General features: G+C 41.0%; 9 protein-coding genes across 9 annotated transcripts; all 9 read left to right on the forward strand.

Moving 5' to 3' along the window:
* Positions 1–77: 77 nt before the first annotated feature.
* On the forward strand, positions 78–4,397 carry LSM04_006076 (Adenosine/AMP deaminase domain; the record flags this gene model as incomplete). Its single annotated transcript, XM_067335575.1, has 1 exon — positions 78–4,397. The coding sequence occupies one exon, from the start codon at positions 78–80 to the stop codon at positions 4,395–4,397; it is 4,320 nt and encodes a 1,439-aa protein (XP_067195272.1).
* A 312-nt stretch (positions 4,398–4,709) lies between these two features.
* LSM04_003140 (BRCT domain) lies at positions 4,710–5,855 on the forward strand (the record flags this gene model as incomplete). The annotated part of the gene is made up of 1 exon (XM_067335576.1): positions 4,710–5,855. One exon carries the CDS (start codon positions 4,710–4,712, stop codon positions 5,853–5,855), a length of 1,146 nt encoding a protein of 381 aa, XP_067195096.1.
* A 1,305-nt stretch (positions 5,856–7,160) lies between these two features.
* On the forward strand, positions 7,161–7,964 carry LSM04_002506 (Glucosidase 2 subunit beta-like; the record flags this gene model as incomplete). Its single annotated transcript, XM_067335577.1, has 1 exon — positions 7,161–7,964. The coding sequence occupies one exon, from the start codon at positions 7,161–7,163 to the stop codon at positions 7,962–7,964; it is 804 nt and encodes a 267-aa protein (XP_067195060.1).
* Positions 7,965–8,375: 411 nt separating this feature from the next.
* On the forward strand, positions 8,376–9,386 carry LSM04_009221 (uncharacterized protein; the record flags this gene model as incomplete). Its single annotated transcript, XM_067335578.1, has 1 exon — positions 8,376–9,386. One exon carries the CDS (start codon positions 8,376–8,378, stop codon positions 9,384–9,386), a length of 1,011 nt encoding a protein of 336 aa, XP_067195465.1.
* Positions 9,387–9,826: 440 nt separating this feature from the next.
* LSM04_005668 (uncharacterized protein) lies at positions 9,827–11,224 on the forward strand (the record flags this gene model as incomplete). Its single annotated transcript, XM_067335579.1, has 1 exon — positions 9,827–11,224. The coding sequence occupies one exon, from the start codon at positions 9,827–9,829 to the stop codon at positions 11,222–11,224; it is 1,398 nt and encodes a 465-aa protein (XP_067195234.1).
* A 408-nt stretch (positions 11,225–11,632) lies between these two features.
* On the forward strand, positions 11,633–12,394 carry LSM04_009271 (uncharacterized protein; the record flags this gene model as incomplete). The annotated part of the gene is made up of 1 exon (XM_067335580.1): positions 11,633–12,394. One exon carries the CDS (start codon positions 11,633–11,635, stop codon positions 12,392–12,394), a length of 762 nt encoding a protein of 253 aa, XP_067195470.1.
* Positions 12,395–13,216: 822 nt separating this feature from the next.
* On the forward strand, positions 13,217–13,969 carry LSM04_008796 (Proteasome alpha-subunit; the record flags this gene model as incomplete). The annotated part of the gene is made up of 1 exon (XM_067335581.1): positions 13,217–13,969. One exon carries the CDS (start codon positions 13,217–13,219, stop codon positions 13,967–13,969), a length of 753 nt encoding a protein of 250 aa, XP_067195438.1.
* Positions 13,970–14,517: 548 nt separating this feature from the next.
* LSM04_000640 (uncharacterized protein) lies at positions 14,518–15,570 on the forward strand (the record flags this gene model as incomplete). Its single annotated transcript, XM_067335582.1, has 1 exon — positions 14,518–15,570. The coding sequence occupies one exon, from the start codon at positions 14,518–14,520 to the stop codon at positions 15,568–15,570; it is 1,053 nt and encodes a 350-aa protein (XP_067194948.1).
* Positions 15,571–16,298: 728 nt separating this feature from the next.
* Positions 16,299–19,265, forward strand: LSM04_008645 (Protein FAM184A/B; the record flags this gene model as incomplete). Its single annotated transcript, XM_067335584.1, has 1 exon — positions 16,299–19,265. The coding sequence occupies one exon, from the start codon at positions 16,299–16,301 to the stop codon at positions 19,263–19,265; it is 2,967 nt and encodes a 988-aa protein (XP_067195428.1).
* Between the last annotated feature and the right edge of the window lie 470 nt (positions 19,266–19,735).

The following is a 19,735-nucleotide window of genomic DNA, read 5'->3' on the forward strand; positions in this document are numbered from 1 at the left end:
CCAAACAAAAAGTGGAGGCAAAAAGAAGAAAAAAAAAGAAACACCATTTAAAGGGAAACAAAAAAAAAAAAAGAAATATGTACGGTAGGGCTCGTAGAAGTAGTGAGAGTGATGCGAATGTGGGCTCTGTTACTCGCCGCAGCTATGAAGAGGCCAATTGTTCACTCGGTCCACACGGCGAAGTACATTCTCCGCTGCGGCATAAAATTACCATCAGTCATGGTAATAATCCCTTGTTAAAGAACCAGCTTCAGGAGTCGCATATGTTTAAAGTTGTCATTGATGGAGATGATGGTGGGGTTGAAATGCGAAAGGTTCATGAACGCATTGAATCAGCTATTCGTATGCGCCCACGTTACAAGAAAGTAAATGAACGTGTTCATATGCCAAAAATGCCACGTCGTGTGACGATTACTCAAGTAGCTGGAATTTATCAAGTCTCTGATCATGAACCTTCTCCTATGTATTCTTTGCAACCATGGAACACTTTTGCATCTGATGTACAACATCTTCGATTGACTGTTGGTAATACTAATTGTATAAAGGCATGTTCGCATCGACTTAATATTATACAAGAACGATCTAGGATGTTTTTTCTTCTTAATGCTGATATTGAGCAAAAAGAGAATTTTCGTAAAGCAGGTGGTGTTTTAGCTAAAGCTACAAAAGTAGATAATTCTGTGGTGTTAGCACGTTCAATGGATGCCCAAGAACTTTTGGATGTTATAATTGATTGGTATAATCGATACCCTGATGCACCTCTCCGTCTTCGTGATGGTACAAACTCTACATTACGTGAACTCTTTCAAACACATGGGATAGATGATCCCTCACTTCTTACGGTAGAAGGATTAGGATGGCAACCTAAACCTGGTAGTACTGAGAATGAAGATTCACTTGATTCATCTCCTCTTAGTGTTGAATTACGATATAGTTTTCTTCGCTTACAGGGATCATGTACACCACGTCTTTTATATAAACGATTACAGAAAGCTGATCAAAATACACATTACGTTCAAGCGACAGAGTACTCTATTCCACTTTATGGTACATACTCTAATGAATTAGCAGATATCGCTACTATTTTACATAGGTCTAATATTGGACCTCATAGACGTAATATGTGGATACTTCATGTTTGTTTTATGTGTGATCCACCATCTGGGGTAAATTATCCTGTAAATTGTAAAACGATTCAGGATCAATTAGATTTTATTTTTCTACCATTGTTTAAAGCAACTATTTCACCTACAGGTGCAAAATATTCTTCTATTGCTTGGTTCTTAAAACAAGTTGGTGGATTTCAGGTTAGTACTACAGCTTCTGCATTGGAAACAGATTTTGATGAAAAAGCACCTATTCCTAGTGAAATACCTTATGGTACTAAACCAAATGGATTATATTACTTCTATTATATGTATGCTAATTTAACTGTATTAAACAGTTTAAGAAAACGGAAAGGACTGAATACTTTTCAATTACGTTTTTGTGGTGTTAATCAAAGTAGTCCTATTGATCTTTTAGCTGGATATCTTTTAGGTGATGTTATTACTCGTGCTACAATAATTATGGATTATCCTGTTTTACAGTACTTGTGTGGTTTACATGGTGTAGGTCTTACAGTAAGTCCTTTACGTGATCATATTCAAAGTATTGTACCATACCAAGAACACCCACTTCCAAATCTTTTACATCGTTGTCTTAATGTTGCAATAGCCACTGAAGCCCCACTTCTTTTTCATCATAATTCAAATTCACTTCTTGAAGAATATGGAACGGCTATGAAAATGCTTCGTCTAAGCTTTCTTGATGTAACAGAACTAGCTCGTAATAGTGTTATGATATCATCCTTTCCTATTGAACGAAAAAAAGAGTGGTTAGGAGAAAATTTTAATTGTGGCGTTGAGGGTAATGAATTTGAATTAAGTGAAGTCACTAATGTACGACTGGCATTTCGTGAAGAGTCATGGAGTTTAGAACGTAGTATGCTAAAAGATTTGTACATTAATAGAGGTGTGGCAGAGGAAACCACCGTACTTAGTCGTTGGCATTATCTCAGTAATGTAAAGGAAGTGGAGTATAATACGGTGTTAGATACACGAATTTGTTTTCCCCGCACGGTATTAAATGGACCTCATAAAGAAGTGAAATCGGCCCTCAGTGCCGCCCCCCGCATTGCACGGGCGTTGGATATGCGATTTAAATATATTTGGGAACCACCAAATCCATGGGAAGTTGTGGTACAACGTCGTACAGTGGAAGCAGATTTTCAACGTAAGACTGATAGTTTTAATGAGGATGACTGGACATATGCTGCAAGTGATGCTGTGTTTATTTCTTTTCCAAAGAATGCTGTACATGCATGGCCTAGACATCTTCCGACATTAGAAGCATTTCGTAATGATTTGAAGGAACTTTATGCAATATGTGCAAGTAATGAAGTAAAAGATTTTGCCCACCAACGATTAGAAAATCTAGAACATAAGTTTTGTCTTCATTTAGCTCTTAATCATGCAAATGAAGCAGGAACTACAGTAGATCGTGTATCATCTAATCGTGATATTTATCAAGCCGTAAAAGTTGATACTCATATTCATATGGCAGCTGGTATGACAGGAAGACAATTGTTAAGTTTCATTATAAGAAAATTATTATACAGTGGTGATGATATTGCGACAAAGAAAGGAGATATTATTCATACTCTTGGACATTTTTTTGCAAAAAGTGGCATTACCAAGAATTTGACTGTTGATCAACTTAATGTACAGGCAGATCATACATTGTTTGAACGATTTGACAATTTTAACAACAAGTACAATCCGATGGAAAATTCAGAACTTCGTTCTCTCTTACTTAAGACTGATAATTTCATGAAAGGTCGCTATTTCGCAGAGTTAATTCAAGATGTTTTTGCACAATATTTGAGAGATCGATATACTTTTGCTGAAAATCGTGTCTCTATATATGGTATTAATATCAAAGAATGGGATAATTTAGCTCTGTGGTTTTCTACCCATGGTATGTCTTCAAAGCATAATAAATGGATTATTCAAGTACCACGTGTTTATAAAGTTTTTCGAGCTCAAAATATTATCGGAAGTTTTGGTCAATATTTACAAAATATATTTCAACCTCTCTGGGAAGCTTCATTACATCCTTCTGAACATCCATTAGTTCACCATTTCTTAAATCACATGAGTGGATTTGACTCGGTAGATAATGAAGCAACACTTGATCTTCCTTTTGTACCAACTTCTCCATGGGCTTGGACATCTGTAGAAAATCCACCGTATAACTATTATTTATATTATTTATATGCAAATATACGTACACTCAATGAATTTAGGGCTTCGCGTGGATTTTCAACCTTTGCATTACGTCCTCACTGTGGTGAATCCGGTTCAGCAGAGCACCTTTACGGAGCTTTCCTTTGTGCTAACAGTATTTGTCATGGTATTAATCTCCGTAGTGATCCTCCCATGCAATATTTATACTACTTATCTCAAATTGGACTACATGTTTCACCTTTAAGTAATAATGCATTATTTCTACGTTTTCTTGAAAATCCATTTCCTGAATTTTTTCGACGAGGATTAAATGTATCTTTGAGTACAGATGATCCACTTATGTTTCACCAAACACGAGAACCATTAATTGAGGAATATAGTATAGCAGCCCGTGTATGGGGACTTTCTGCTAATGATTTATGTGAGATTGCCCGTAATTCTGTATTACAGTGTGGTTTTGATCATATGTTTAAACGTGAGGCTATTGGGGATCATTGGTATATGAGTTCCTCACTAGGGAATGACCCTCTGCGTACACATCTCTCGGATATTCGAGTCGCCTTTCGCTTTGAGACGTATCACACGGAGATGCAAAATCTTGAGCTCTGCTCTGGCCGCAGCATTAAACGCTGCATGCTCACCTCCGATCAAGAGGAGGAGATTTACGAGACCAATCACGATATTGGCGCGGAGGACGTTATTCTCTCCACACACGATCAGGCGATGGAAGTCCTCTTACGTGATATTGAAACAAAACGGGAACAACTTCGTGTGGCACAAGTACAAGTGGACGCATTGCGGCGACAACAAAAGTCGCTAGTGGATAATTTAGCGGAAGTCGGTCTTCGTCGACAGGAGGCGCAGGAAGAGGCGGAACGTGAGAAGGGCGCCGAAACACTGCGATATGAGAGAAGTTTGCCAAAAATCACAGACGCCGATTTTGCAACTTCCGAACATCAAATGGTACAACGACTGCTGCGATGGCGGCCTATGCCACCAAAGGTGCTGCAGCATGTAAAAGAATCACAAATTCCGTTAAGAGCAGCTCGAACACTGCCAAGATTGAGTACTGTTGGAAATAGAAAGGATAATATGATGTATACTATATGAAGAATAAGGATACAGGGTGAGGTAATACTACTTTGGAAAGAAAAAAAAAAACAAAAAACATTTTTTTTTTGTAAATGTGCTACATATATATATATATATATATATATATATATATATATATATATAATATTATTCGTTGACTCTTAGTTTAACTTGTGATTACTATAATATTATCATTTTCATTTTCTTTTTCTTCTCGCTTCATTTATTTAATAATGAAATTATGTTTACACATTAAGAGTAAAATTTGTTGAAGGGTTTAGAAGAAAATAAAGCTATATTTATACGATCTCAGACAACGTGAGAGCCACGATGGATCCTCTTGATGCTACAGTGACAATAAAAGGTTGGTTTTGCCCTATTTGTTCAGTTGAGGTTTCCAAAGAGAACACCTACTGTCAAGTATGTCTGTATGCCCGCCCAATGGATCGTCAGGGTGTGCCACAGATTTTTGCCGGATATAAAATGCACTTTAATGGCGTTATTCCACGAACCCTTAGACACCCAAGTCACTCAGTGGAATGGCGTATGGCCGAACGTCACGGAGCTGTATGCCTGGTTCAGTTTGATCTCATGCAGGTAAATTTGCTGGTGTATCGTACAGGATATGAACGAAGTGATAAGGTGCGAAAATGTGTGGAAGGTGATACTAATATTCCCGCAGTACCAATTACATGGATGCTTGACTGTCTCCTTCAATCTCGTCAGATTCACACTGCCCTTTACCGTCTTAATTCGATTCCTGCTGTAGCACAACCTGCAGGAAAGGGTACATTTCTTCCTCACCATCAGCATCCATACTATCTTATGAATGTGGAGGAATACGCTATTCCAACATCTTTTCCACCTGAGAAAAAGAGAAAGGGTGCAGCTTCCGATAAAGGAGCACTTGCTGTGGGAGCAGATGCCAACCTTCCTCCATTCTTTGAATTACAAGAACTTCAGTACACAAATATTGATCTTTTTAAAGCTGTCTGTAATACGTTGGAATCCAAACATTTGGGAGATGATGATAACGACCAATTTGGGGATGAACGTGAAACACGTGAACGGAGGGCAAATATCGAGCTTCTTAAATGTGAACAACGACATAATCGTGTTGACAAGCTTCTCTTTAGTGGCATGAAATTTTTTCTGACTCCTTCTCTTGAATCAGATCCACAACTAACAAAGGCATTGGAGTCTTGTGGTGGTAAAATTGTCAACTCATCAGACGGTAGTCTTACAAAATTACTACGAACAGCTGTAACTCATGTATTGTACGATCATGGCGCAAAGAAGGGTGATGTCATGATTGAAGCCGCACAAGTAAAGAAGGAGGTTCCAGGACTCACCTTGGCTCAGATTAACTGGGCCGAGGATTGTCTAATGCTTGGTGAAGTCATTCCCCCGTATGGACAGTATGTTCCAACACAGAAGTTAATGGAAACTCTCTCAAAGAAGTATCAGAGACTGTGATACAGAGAGGATAGTGGAGGATGAAAACTTCAAGTGTGTTTACCTCCTTTGTTTTGCTTTTTTTTTTCATTTTTATTTATTTATTTATTTATTCCGAATTCAAGGGAGGTAAAACGAAAAGAAAGAAGGAAACACATTGGTAGGGGCAACAAGATAAAGAACAGGCAAAATGAAGGAGAACACAGCCTGATTCTCGTTATTCAGTGTACTTGTAGTTTCTGTTATTGTTGTCGTTTTTTTTCTTTTTCGTCACTTTCGCTTACCTCCCTCGGATAATATGCGTCTGAGTTAATTGCATTGTTTCAGTTGTAGAGAACTAACACTTTGCCTCCTCCCTTGAATTATTTATAGGGGATGCGACTATATAGGGGAAATGTGCCTTTTTGTCACCCTTTTTTTTTCTTTTATTATATATTTCTGTCTCCTCCTTTTCGCTTTCAATAGCGGGGACTGCAAGCGCCGTGAACAACGCAGAGAGAACCCCCCAAAGATAAAACAAAGGCAAGGAAACTTGAAAAAAAAAACAGAAATCAATATGATGCACTAGAAGAGTAGGATACGTGATGTGTGTGTAAAGGAGAAGAAAGTGTAGAATATGAGCGCAAGACACGTCCTCATTGTTTTTAATTATTATTATTATTATTATTATTATTATTATTATTATTATTATTATTATTATTATTATTATTATTATTATTTTGATGGTTTTTTTTTGTTTTTTGTCGTTCCTTTTTTTTTTTTGTGTGTGTTTTGTGTGGTGTATATTTGAGTTATTGTGTCTCCATCACTGCGAAACATGAGGAAAGGAAGAGGAAAAAAAACAGCAAAATTATGAGGAACTCAGAGAATTGTACTTTTTAACCTATGTAGGGTCAACATACGCCAAATATTTGACCGAATGAATGGACTGATTTTTGTTTCTTTTTCTTTTCCATTGCACACTGTACTATTTAGGTAGTCATAGTCTAAAAGAGAAAAAGAAAGAAAACTCTCAGTCATCGTGTGTGTATTTTTGTTTGCTTTCGCCACCCATATTTTTTTTTTTTCTTTGCTCTTCGAGAAGAAAGAAAAAGGCATCTGCGTCGTAGTGGGTGGATTGACATTTTCCTAAGTTTAGAGGGTCCTCTCTTTTTTTTCTTTTTATTTTCCTATTCATATTACATATATTGTGACCGCTCTCCTATTCTCGTATTTTCTATATTTTTCTTCTTCTTGCTTCTACTTTTTTCTCTTTCTCTATTTGATGTAACAACCACATGAGACACATACACAAAGTACCTCAAACCAAATACAAGGTTACATCCCATGCGGCGGGGCAGTATTATAACTAGTACTACTACTGCTGCTGCTGTCACTTTGATGGTATCTGTGCTGCTCGTGTGCGTGACCGCAGAGGAGTGTGAGGTGGCGCGGCGAGTGCGGGAGCATGAAGTAGCGGTCTTCAAGCAACTCTACACCACCATGTCGGCTCCCAACACCCGCCCGTCCCCTTCCACTACTGCTCCCGATGGTAGTATTAGTATTAGTAATAATAATAGTGGTGGAAGTGGTACTAATAGTAGTAGTATTAGTAGTATTAGTGCTCCGCCGCGGCGTGGGTGTATTGGATGGCAGATGCGGTACTGGAGCTACGAACTGTGCCCCGGCCGCTGGGTCCGGCAGTACCGCCAGGTCCGCGGGGTCATCTTGGAGGAGTTCATCCTCGGCGTCCACGACCGCTGGCACCTCATGGACGAGTTGGGCGCCCAGCCGCTGCTCTACGAGAATGGGCACCAGACAATGCCACGCCGCCTGCGGGCCGCCGGGACCACCGTGGACACCAACACAGCCGCACCGTACAGATGTGTCCAGGAGAGCAAAGGGGCGGCCATTAACCAAGTAGATGTGGTCTATGCCGCGGGGTCGCAGTGTGAGTTGGGCTTTCAACGCTCTGCCACATTACATCTCGTGTGTGATAAGACCGCATTTATTCCCCATGTTCAGCTTAGGGAGCCATTTGTTTGCAATTATGACATTACTGTAGTGGCGGCAGCTATATGCGACGCCATGGATGGACGAATTCAATCTCCCACTGAATTGTCTGATGCAGATATGCTTTTCGCATTGTGAAACATCACGTATATTGGAAAATACTTTTTTTTTAGGAAAAAAAAGAAAAACAAGCAAACAAACGAAGGAACAGGAAAAAAAAAATAATATAAATACTCAAAATCTCCTCACTTACTTCCTTTTTTCTTGTTCTATTCTTGCTTGCGCTGCACATTTTTTTTTTTTTCTTGACTCTGATTGACTGAACTATTGTTATTTTTACGCACATACGTACTCATATTATATAAACATATATGTATCTGGACCAACACAGACTCTCACGAACAGACACACATGTACATGTATAAACTGTGTATCTCTCTTTTTTTTCGCGTTTTTACTGATTTGTATATTTATATGTAGAGAAATAAATCGGAGAAGGAAGTAAAGAAAACACACACACACACACACATACAAATTTATTTTTTGGTAATGTTTTTTTTCGTGATATTTTCTCTGCTTATTGCGGTGGCTGTGGCAGTGGTACCTGCTGCTCAGGCTTTCCGTATGAAGGCTGCATCCTATGCTTACGGACTTCACTTCATGATGGTAGCTAATGATCTTCCGAAACAGTTTACAGGAACTAATTATATGCGAATGCAGGAGGCAACGACTGCAAAGGCATCCAAACGCGTCATTCGAGTAGTATTCATTCGACATGGCCAATCTGTTTGGAATTCTTTATTTAATTCTTATGGAATCTCTTGGCCTCTACGTATGGCGAAGGCAATGGTTCGTGAGGCCATATATTTTGTTCGGGATCCGTTCAATTCAGTTATTATTGATTCTCCTTTAAGTTCTAAGGGAAATGAAGAGGTCCAAGAGTTGGCTCAGTTTATACGCTCAGCTAAGGGAAAAATATCTTATGATGTTGATACATCTCTTATTGTTTGCAGTAACCTTCGTCGTGCAATGGAAACAGCAGTTATTGGTATGGGACCTCGTATTTCATCTACAAATGAAAAAATATTAATTGATTCTTCACTACAGGAAGGTTCACGTAATATAGACGCACAAACACTTTCCACAGAGAGAGGGAAAATTGTTCCTTGTAAAATGGGAAAGTATAATACTCCATCGCTACTTAGTACAGTATTCGATGCTCGCCTTAACGCTGGTAATAGAACACCTCTGGTAAATGTTTATGGACGTATGGATGAGTTTGTTTATCATATCTTTGATGGTTCTAAAGACACTTCATATCGACCAGCATCTTCAGCAAAACTTTCAAATGCGGAATTAAAGGAAGTGGTTGTGGTTGGTCATAGCGGTTATTTTCGTTGCTTCTTTCGCCGTTTTTTACCGTCCTCCTCTAGACATATTGCTAAACAAAAAAAAATCCAAAACTGTGGTGTTGTTACGTTTGATCTAGTTCGTAACGAGTTAACAAATGAGATATCTATTGATGAGTCTACAATATCTGTTCTTCACAGGGGATTCTGATTTCTTTAAAAGAACAGCGAAACGATATTAAGAAGTGAAAGGGACACATATACTCCAAAGAAAAAAGAAGAGAGATCTCTGCTTTTTTTTTCTGAGGAAGGGAAGAGAAGAGGAAACCGAGGAAGTTAAGTTTCCATTATTCGATTCCTCATTATATATTTACTATAATAGGGGGAAAATTTTTAAAGTTGGTTTGTTCCATTTTCCCTTTTTCATTGTTTACTTTTTCGCCCTATCATCTGGTTTTGTTTTTGTTTTTGTTTTTTCCTTCCCCTTTCTACTATTACTACTACTACTACTACTACTATTACTACTACTACTACTGCTACTGCTACTGCAGCTATTCCCGCTTATTATTATTATCATCTAAATTATTATTGCCATCACTATTTAAACCCCGAGGGGGATAAAAGGAAGGTGGTAGGTGTGTGCTTCCTGCAATGGTCCTCTCTAGAATTGCACGTTTCCCGTTCACACGAATTTCATACGCTTCCTGTTGTTGTTATTCTCGGCGTTATTATTCCCAACCGAGTGGACTGACAGAGCATGAGCGACGTCACTTGGAGCAGGAGTTGCCACCTCGAGAACTCTTGACGGAATTGCAATCCAAGGCAAAATCCCCGACCGAAGATACAGAGAAAGATATAAATATACCAGGGGATTCTTTTGGTATTATGCGTAATCGTGTCGTATTTTATAAACCTATTCCGCGAGAAGTATACGGTGGTGAGCTTGGTGAGCTTTTTCCCCAGGAATGTCACCCGATGCAATGTGTGAATCCAGCTATCCTAAGACGACTTTGTGGACGACTTGGTGTAAGCCTCAAAGAAGCTACTGCGGCAATGCAAAAAGCAGAAAATGATACCAATGTGGCTGTAGATATCCTTTCAAGACGTAAAGGTATTAAAGTACCCTTTGGTAGTTTTGGTTTGGTTGGTTTTGAATCATATGCATCAGAAACGTTTTGTTTGGTAAGTTTTAGTTTACCCTCTTTTGAGGCGACCCGAGATGATGATGTACTTGATGCTATTCATGAGTTGACGTTATCTGCTGCAGAAATGCCACTTGATGTACCAGCTGGTGATTTAGTAAATAAATTTGTAAACCACTGGACTATTGAAGATGGTACAAGTTGTAAAAAGGTATTAGATTCCTATGATATTGCGGTTCAGCGAATAATTATGCTTCCACATGGAGATTATAGTGTTCAAGGTTTTCATATTCTACACCCTGTTAAAGAGGATACTCCAAATATTGGAACAGGAGCAGCCGCATGTTGTATGGATCTTCGAACGGGAATACATAATCGTTTTCGGTTTCACGTGGAACGTGTTGTAGATTCGGTGAGTGAGCATATTATCCGTGAATTAATACATTATGGTCAACAAATCCATCTTCTACGTCAGTGCTACTGGTTTAGACCAGAGTACAGTGTTGAAGAGTATATTCGTTTTAAGGAGTCTTTGTTGCAACCCAGCGCATCTGTGTTTGAGATGCGATATGCGGTTCTTGCAGCAGGGCCCTACGGTCTTGAGGGATATCGTAACCTTGTTGAGGTAGAGAAACTGAAAGTGGCACAACACAAATATGAAAAACATTATGAAGATTTCACATCTCCTGGGAAATGGATGACAAGCGATAATGCACAACTTCAAACTGTGGCGGCAGGTGGTGGTAATGCTCCCGGTGCGATTATGAACTTACAGACAGATGCTCCTGATACATCACGAACGGCGATGGAAACAAGAGTGGGACCACTCCGCCGCACTTTGGAAAACTCTATTCAAGCCCATGGAGATCGTGTCTTTGACCGCTTCTACCGAAACAATTACCATTAATTTTAATGAAGAGCTCAAAAAAGAGAAAGAAAAAAGAGGAGAGGGATCAAAAAGCAATAAGAAAAAGAAAAAAAAAGAAACTTCAAGGAGAGAGAGACGGAATGAAAGAAGGAGAAAGCCATTCTGGTTTCTTTTTTTTTTCTTTAATTATTTCCGGTTGGATAACTCTCTGCGATATGTGCATAAGTATTTTTTCTTCTTTTTTGTTTCTTTGTTTGCATGCTCTCTCTCTCTCTCTCTCTCTCTCTCGTATATTTATTTATTTGTTTGCTTGTTGCTTGTACTCTTTTTATTACCCTTTCCTTCCTTCTTCTCTTTCTTACTCACACACAAACACACACACACACACACCTCCACATACTATAAATAAATAAAAAATACATAGAACAAAGGCTCACTAACCTGCTAATGGGGTGCGGTGCATCGAGTAGCGGCCTCGCCCCGCTGGAGAAGAAGACGTCGACGTACATCATCGGCAACCGGGGACGCAGGGGGGAGATGAACCCCAGCAACTCCAGCGCCGTGACGCCCGCAGATTCCGGCAGCCGGCGGGGCGAGGAGTACGATCCCATCGCCGTCGCCGCCGCCAATCCGGCAGCCGTCACCTTCACGGACTATCGGGGACTGCAGGTGATCGCAGTAAACGCAACGCAAAACAAGGTGAATACCGTGTGTCGTTGGGCTGATGTTGTACTGGGCATTAGGGAAAGAAATGGTGGTTGGTTTGGGGAACCACCAGGAGAAGTAGCAGTAATGTGTCGCTCAGAGAATAGTTTTTGCGCTGATGACGCCGCCTCCACCATTAGGCCGGACACTGGATCACAGTACCAGAACCGTCTGGAGGTGAGCGTGTATTGTACGGGAGATTTGTCGACGTCACGGCAAGTGGGGAGATCCCAAAGTGCACAACCCCTTGAAAGATCATTATCTCAATGGAAGCAAGTAGAAAAGAGGAATAGCGTAGAAAAATCAGAGGACAAAGATGATCCTCCAGATGTAGAACAGTCACCAGTCGTAGAAAAGTCTGTATTCGTGGAGATGTCACCAAATATAAAAAAGACACATAATTCTGAAGGTCTCCAGTTACCTAGAGGGTTGTCTAGCTTAGACTCGTTTGCAAGTCTGAAGAAATTGCAAAGGGAACAATCGCAAGTTGTTGAAGAATTATAGAATGAAAGATCACCTAGAGCACCAAAGGAATATTTGAAAGAGTAGGTGTGCTTGTTGTTGTTATTGTTGTCTTTTTGTTTTTCTATTACTTTCACATAACAGATGTATTATGGGATGTGTCTCCTTCATTATCTGACGTTTGTCTATCTGTTAGAGTACCGAGTTGAGGTGTTTTCACACCAAAAAGGGGATGGTGGTCCTCCAAATTTCTCTCCGATACTGAAGAACGTTGTCATTATGCTCAAAAAAAGAAAAAGGAATGAAATGCATCTGTTTATACTCTGGACTGTTATAAATGCATTTTTATTTTCTTTTTTTTTTTTATTAGTCTATCTTTTTTTCATTTTTTTTGTTTTTATTCTGGTATTCTATTCCCCAACGGTTTTATGACGTGGGGGTTAGAATTGATATTGCTGCGATATTTCAAACGCCATTCCCAAACTTTTCGCCTTGTGCAGGTTGTGTGTGCTTCGTTCGTATGTAATCACTTCGTTTTTTTTGTTTTAGGTCCATCTTTCTTTGCTTTTTGTCCTTGTTTTTTGTTTTTTTACTTGTAATGGTAGTCGTAGTGAACCATGCTTTTATTTTTTCTGTTGTGGTTTTTGCTTTCACTATTTATTCTGTGTGTATATATATGTGGTTTGCTTCCTATGTTGTTATGTAACTTTTTTGTGTTGCCTGTTTTTTTTTTTTTACTTTTGTACAGCATTTCTTTTCTTCGTTTTGTTTTTTTTATTTGGAATAAAGAACTATTCAAGTGTAAGCAATATTTACAAGCCAAGTGGAATCTATCAGGAATCAAATTGATCATCAGTTATCAGGATGAGCCGCTCAGGATTTGATCAATTTATTACAATATTCAGTCCAGAGGGATCCTTGTATCAGGTTGAATATGCCTTCAAAGCTGTAACGTATGCAGGCCTCCTTACAGTAGCTATACGCTGCAAAGACGCCGTATTGGTATTTACACAGCACACAGTGCCTGATAAACTGATGCGTTCTGAAACTATTGCCTCCCTTTACAATATCACTGAAGGTATTGGTGCCTGTGTTACAGGCCGAGCTCCTGATGGAAAGGCTTTGGTACAGAAAGCTCGTCATGAGGCGTCTGAGTACAAGTACCGCTTTGGGTCGTCTATTCCAGTTAGCGTGCTTGCCAAGCGTGTGGCAGATATGGCGCAAGTCAGGACACAACAAGCAGGAATGCGACTTATGGGAGTTGTCATGACATTTCTTGGTATGGAGCAGAACGACGAGGATGGATCGTGGGTTCCGCAGATCTACTGTGTAGACCCAGCGGGGTGGTGTGGCAGCTTTCACGCCTATGCTACTGGTAAAAAACAAATTGAGGCGATGGCATTCCTTGAGAAGAAACAAAAAAATGCACCATTTCACACACTTTCTCAAAAAGAGGCTGCTATGGTCGCCCTTGCGGCACTTCAAAGCTCCCTTGGTGAATCCTTGAAAGCATCGGATTTAGAGGTGGGACGATGCAGCATGAGCAACCACAATTTCTCCCGTGTACCTGATCAGGAAGTAGAGGAGTGGTTGACAGCTCTCGCAGAGGCGGACTAAAGTTTGTAATACGTTTTCCGTTTTCTTGGTGAGATGGGAACACTCCGCATTATTTTTAGCAACTGCAAGATGTGTTTTTTTTTTTTTTTTTGTTTCTTTACCTCTCATCATCTTTTCTCCTCCAGGAACCAAGGGGAAACAGAGGGAACAGGGAACGAAAACGAAAACGAAAAAAGAAAGGAAGGGAGAGAGAGAGAAAGAGAACGAAAAAGAAAGAGCAAGGCATTTTTCAAGAGGTCGATGTCGCCTTTTTCTTTTTTTTTTTCGAATTTTTTTTTTCATTTGCATTTTCTCGAGAGGACCTTGTTTGCATTTTGTTTTTTGAGGTATCAATTTATTTTTTGTTTTTGTTATGTGTTTTTTTCTAATTTTTTGTGCTCTCTTATTTTGTTTTTTCTTCTCTGTAATGTATGTAATTTTACTTCTCATTGGTCCGAATGAGTCTCGGAATAAGGTAGTAGAACGAAGCCGTGCAGTCCTCACAGACGCGTGCACACTCACATACATAAACAGAGAGACAGCGAGCCCAGAGCAAACACTGCCTCAAGATGTTGATGGAATGGTTCCGAGGTAAGGCGAGTGACGAGCCTGTTGTACCAGAGAAACCACGGAAGCGAAAGACGTTAGACGTGGATCCAGAAACAACGCTCGAGCCCTCACCGGGGGAAGCTGTTGCACAGCGTGAGGATGCGTTTCGCAAAAAGTTGGCGGCTAGTGTCAAGGAAGGTCCAATTTCACCGGGTAAGTTGGTTACCTACGATTCCTTGTTTCGTAGTGCGCAACAACTTTTAATGGAAGGGAACGCAGGAGAGATAAGCGAGGGTATCACACTTAATGTTGCCCGTAATGCGCAAAATGTAATGGTTTCTTCAAAATGTGTTCTTGCCTCACCACAAATGTCAAACTGGGAGCTAGGTCTCCAAATGAATGGTTTCTCTGATATTGTAATGGCTTCCTACAACACATTGAGTCGTTGGAGTCTCATGTATCAGCGTGTGAGTTCCACAGGAGCGCTGTTGCTTGCTCAGTGCATGGCACAACGTCAACAAGGCATGACTCAGGGTACTGTGGTTGGAATGATCCAGTATCCATGGGTGCCTGGTGGATGTGCACAGCTACAGTACGTGAAGAATCAAACACTAACATTAAGCCACACACAAAGAATTATAAGAGGTGTACATTTTGGATCTAACTTCTCATGGGATCCTGCAACAAAGGGTACCTCTATCTCCTATGCCGCTTCAGCCACGAATCCATCGAGGACCGGAACTTTAGGTGCAGAGTGGCATCCCAGCAAGGGTGAGTGGAAGGTGGCCTTAACACGAGGAGATTGGGGTCATGATGCTGAATTCGCCATGCAGCTTGAGTACACTAATAAAGGAGAGGGTATGATGAGTCTTCTGAGTTTTGGTATGCGCAAACATTTTATCGGTGGTGGTGTGATGAATACCGCTCTTGTTGGCTTCTCTAAATTAAAGGCCTCTGTGGAAATTCCTTTTGGTGGTGAACGCACTGGATTCAATCAGATGCATTGCTTATATAATGCTCAGTATGACATTCATTCTGGGTCATTAAAACATGGTCTTGTTTTCACTGCCTAGGTTTCCTTTACTATGTCCAATTTGTGGGATATTTGCACACAAAAACTACTAGATAATCTCACATTCAGCTGAAAAAGTGCCACCCGTAAAACTCTCCTATACTTTCACAGTAATAAGGAATTGTTGTAAAGGAGTAAAGAGGAAGAAAAAAAAAAACATGATAGGGAGAGAGAGAGAGAGAAAGAGAGAAAAACGAAAGAAAAAAAGAGAAAAGGAAAAAGAGAAAGAGACCCAAAGAGATGGAATAAGAAGGAAAAGAGAGAAAGTCGAAGGAGTATCATTAATGATCATCATCATCATCAATGCAATGCCTTGGACGAGAAAAAAAAAGATGGGATCAAGCCAAATGAACACACACTTTTTTCCTCTGTTTATCAAAAGAACTTGGGATTATGAGGAGTGTGTTCAGTGGATTTTGGTGGCACATTGGTTTGATTTTTTCCCTACTCCCTCCTCCCCCTTCCTCTGAAGGTTGGAGATGTGATTTTTTTCTTTCTTTTTCTCTTTCTCTACTAAGACGTACAAAAAAAAAAGAAAATGAGTAAATGCCGGAATTACCGATAAGAGAAAGCTGCTTTGAGGTATGTTGCCAACAAAATTCAGTAGTTCTAGACTCATATCCCTGTGTTTTTCTGTTTTTATTTTTCTTTAATAAAAATAAGAAAAATCATGTACTTTCCCCTCTTTTTTTTTCTGCGTGTTTTTTCTCACTATTTGGAAGGTAACAGATGATTCGAAAAGGCAACGATGGTGACACGCACTTTAAAATGTGCAAAAAAATAGCCCAGCTGACAAAGGTGATTTACCAGCTGAATACACAAAATGAAGATTTTGATGCACGAATAGCTTCAATGCGAAGTACACACGAAACAGAGGTGCAAACTCTCTGTAAAGATGCAGAACGTCGTATAGAAGAGTTCCGAAAAGCTTTTCAAGAGGCGGAACAACAACGTGTTAGAAATGTACAGGAATTTCGAAAACAGTGCAAATCAGAAGTTGAGGAAATAAGAAGAACGTATACAGAGAGAGTGAGTTCCATGACAGAGGAACTATCAGATTGTAAAAGTCGTTTTGAGGAGACTATTGCAGAAGTGAAGTCTTCTGAGAAGTCGAAGTCAGATGATATAGCGAGAATATGTGCGGCCAAGGATACAGAAATGGCGAATTTGGTACGAGAGTATAACGATCGGTATAAATCCATGTTGGCAGAACAGATGAATGCGAAAGAAGCATTGAGTGAAGAACTTCGTTCTTTGCAGTTAAAACTAGATACTGCTGTTACAGAACATGCGGCGGAGGTAGAACAGTTATCAAATAAAAATAAACAGGCAGAAGACGCCGCCATCCGTATGGCAGCAGATTTAGAACATTGGAAACAAAGTAGCAATAGTTACAAAGCGGAAGTAAGTAGACTACAGCAAGAGTGTGCAGTTTTGCGTGCGCAACTCGATGCAGAGAGCAACTCTCTTGGTGCCTCACGCGATGTTGAAATGACACTTCGACGCAGTGCAGAGGAGTGGAAAAAACAGTTTGAAGAGGCGGATCAAAATCGTGCCCGTTTAGAGAAGATAGTAAATGAAAAGGAAACTGAGTTGGCTAGAACCCAGTCAAACCTGACAGATATGGAAAATCAGATAAATCTGTTAAAAACAGAACAGAATAGTCTTACACATGAGCTACGCCTTGCAAAGGAAAAAAATGAACAACTCACAAGTGATGTGGCGACCCTTGAAGGAAGTGTGAGTAAGCTTCAGGGAAAAGTAAAAGAGGCAGAATCTGTAGTATCACAGTATCGGGAAACTGAGGCGTCATTAATGACTCGCTGTGAAGAGTTACAACGTCAAATGGATAAAACTGTTAGGAAGTATCAAGCAGAATTAGATGCCCTTAAGATAGAGCATGAAAAGTCACTAGCTGTTTTTCACTCTGCTTCACAGAAGACAACCGACACAATGATAATGCAGATTAGACGTGAGATGGATGATCTTAAAAATAAGCACGCAGAGGAACTTCGTCAATTACAAGAAGGACGTAAACATCAGATGGAACAGTTAGCGGCTACGCATGAGAGAGATCTAGGCAAACTCCGCACTGAGCTGGACGCTGCCCAACGCCTTAACGACGAACTACGGGCGGCAGGACAAGAACGGGAGGCGGCACTAGCGACTGAATTGCAAACGGGGGCAACTGCATTACAAGCGGCCAAGTTGCAGGCGGAGCGGGAAGCGGCGGGAGCTGCCGAGCGGGAGGCGGCGCTGCAGGCAGAATTGAAATCCTTACGAGCTGAACTGACGACCTCGCAGTCGGAAGTGACGCAGTTACGGTCTGAACTGACGGCATCTCAGGCGGAACTGACATCTTCACGAGGGGAACTGACGTTATTGCGTTCGGAGTTGACGTCCTCGCGTGAGGAGGTGGCGGGACTGCGGGCGGATGTTGAGCGGCTGCGCGGGTCGCTGGTGGAGCGGGGCGAGACGCTGGCGGGCGAACACGAGCGGGCGCTGCGGGCCCTGCGGGCGGAACACGAAGAGGCGCAGCGGCGGCTGGCGGCGGCCCACGCGGAGGCGGCGGCAGCAGCGGCGGAGACCCACCGGCGGGAGGTGCGGGAACTCGTCGAGTCGAGCAGCCGGGCGTTGGAGGCGGAGCGGGAGGCCCTCCGGCGGGCGGAGGCGGACGCCGCGGAGATGCGGCGGCGGCTCGAGGAGGAACTCGCGGAGGCGCGGCGGGTGGCCGACACGACGAAACACAACGCAGCCGAAGAGGCCGAAAGACTCGAGGCGGCACGACGGGAGGTGGAGGCGGAGTCGCGGCGGCTCGCCAGTGAGTGCGATAGACTGCGAGTGGAGCTCCATAGCACCAATGAAGCACTGCAGCGGGCAAAGAGAGAGACGGCGGAGATGCAAAATGCATTGCGACATGTACAGGGACGCGAGAGTGAACTACGGGAAGCTATGCAACGACTAGAGGAAATGTCAAACCGTTCAAGATTAGAAGTAGAAGAGCAGCATAAGGCATATATTAATAGTATGGAGCTGCGGCACATGCAGAGAATGCAGGCCGCTCTCGATGAGCTTCGCACATCGTTAATCACAGAGCGTAATGCGGTGCAACGTCGTGGCGATGAGGCATTGTTAGCCTTGCAGCAAAAATATACAGATGCACGCCTTCAGCTTGATTCCCTTAAACACCAACTAGACTTGGTAACACACGACCTGAAAAACCGAAACGAAGAAATTGACCGTAAGAAGGAAGATATGAAAAATGCACAAATTGAGTTCACATCTACCATAAATGCTATGAAAGAAGATTTTGAGGAACAACGACAAGAAATGCGACGACAAAGAGAACGTGATTTGAATGAATTAGCTGCAAAACATAAAGCCTTTGTAGATGACTTAATGCAACAACACCGTGGTGAGCAAGATATTAAGGAAAATGCGATACGGGATCTCCGAGCGGAGCTTGATGAACTTCGATACCGATATGAATATCGTGAGTCTCGTCCCGAAGATGTGGCGATGATTAATCGTCTTATTAAGGAAGGACGACAAAAGGATCAGGCCCTAAACAAGGCGTTAAATGAAATGAAGATGTACAAACTGGAACTTATGAATAGAGAAGAAAATTACAATAAGGTCTTTGGACGACGTCCACTTATTGCGTCAAATGCGGTGGATGACAAGGCACAAAATTAGTAGGAGCAAGATGCCACGCCACAGTTGCTATATATAAACATTGGAACCATGACGTCTAAATTGTAGACCACATGTAAAGAACAAAATAAGATTACGGATACAGAAAAGAAGAAAAAAAAAAAGGAAACATGGTGCAATACCAAGATATCTGCTGTGTTGGGAACATCGTGGTTGTTGCTCTTTTTTTCTTTTATTGTTGCTTTTCTTTATACGAAGATATTCATGGAAACGTTTTCTCAAACAGGAGGAGAGGAACACATATACACACAAACTCCCCTTCTTTGTCTTGCTCGAAGATATATCCATTAGAAGAAAAAAGAAGCAAAAGAAAGAAACAGTCGATATTTTTTTATTATGTAGTGTGATAGAACATATGTTTTCAGCCATCACTTCAATATGATATATATTCTTTTTTAACTTGTTGTTGCGTTTTTATTTATTTATTTTTTTTTCTTCGAACATGAATTTGT

This window comes from Trypanosoma melophagium (assembly GCF_022059095.1).
Source record: "Trypanosoma melophagium isolate St. Kilda chromosome Unknown ctg1segment0, whole genome shotgun sequence".
Classification (NCBI taxonomy): Eukaryota; Euglenozoa; class Kinetoplastea; order Trypanosomatida; family Trypanosomatidae; genus Trypanosoma; species Trypanosoma melophagium.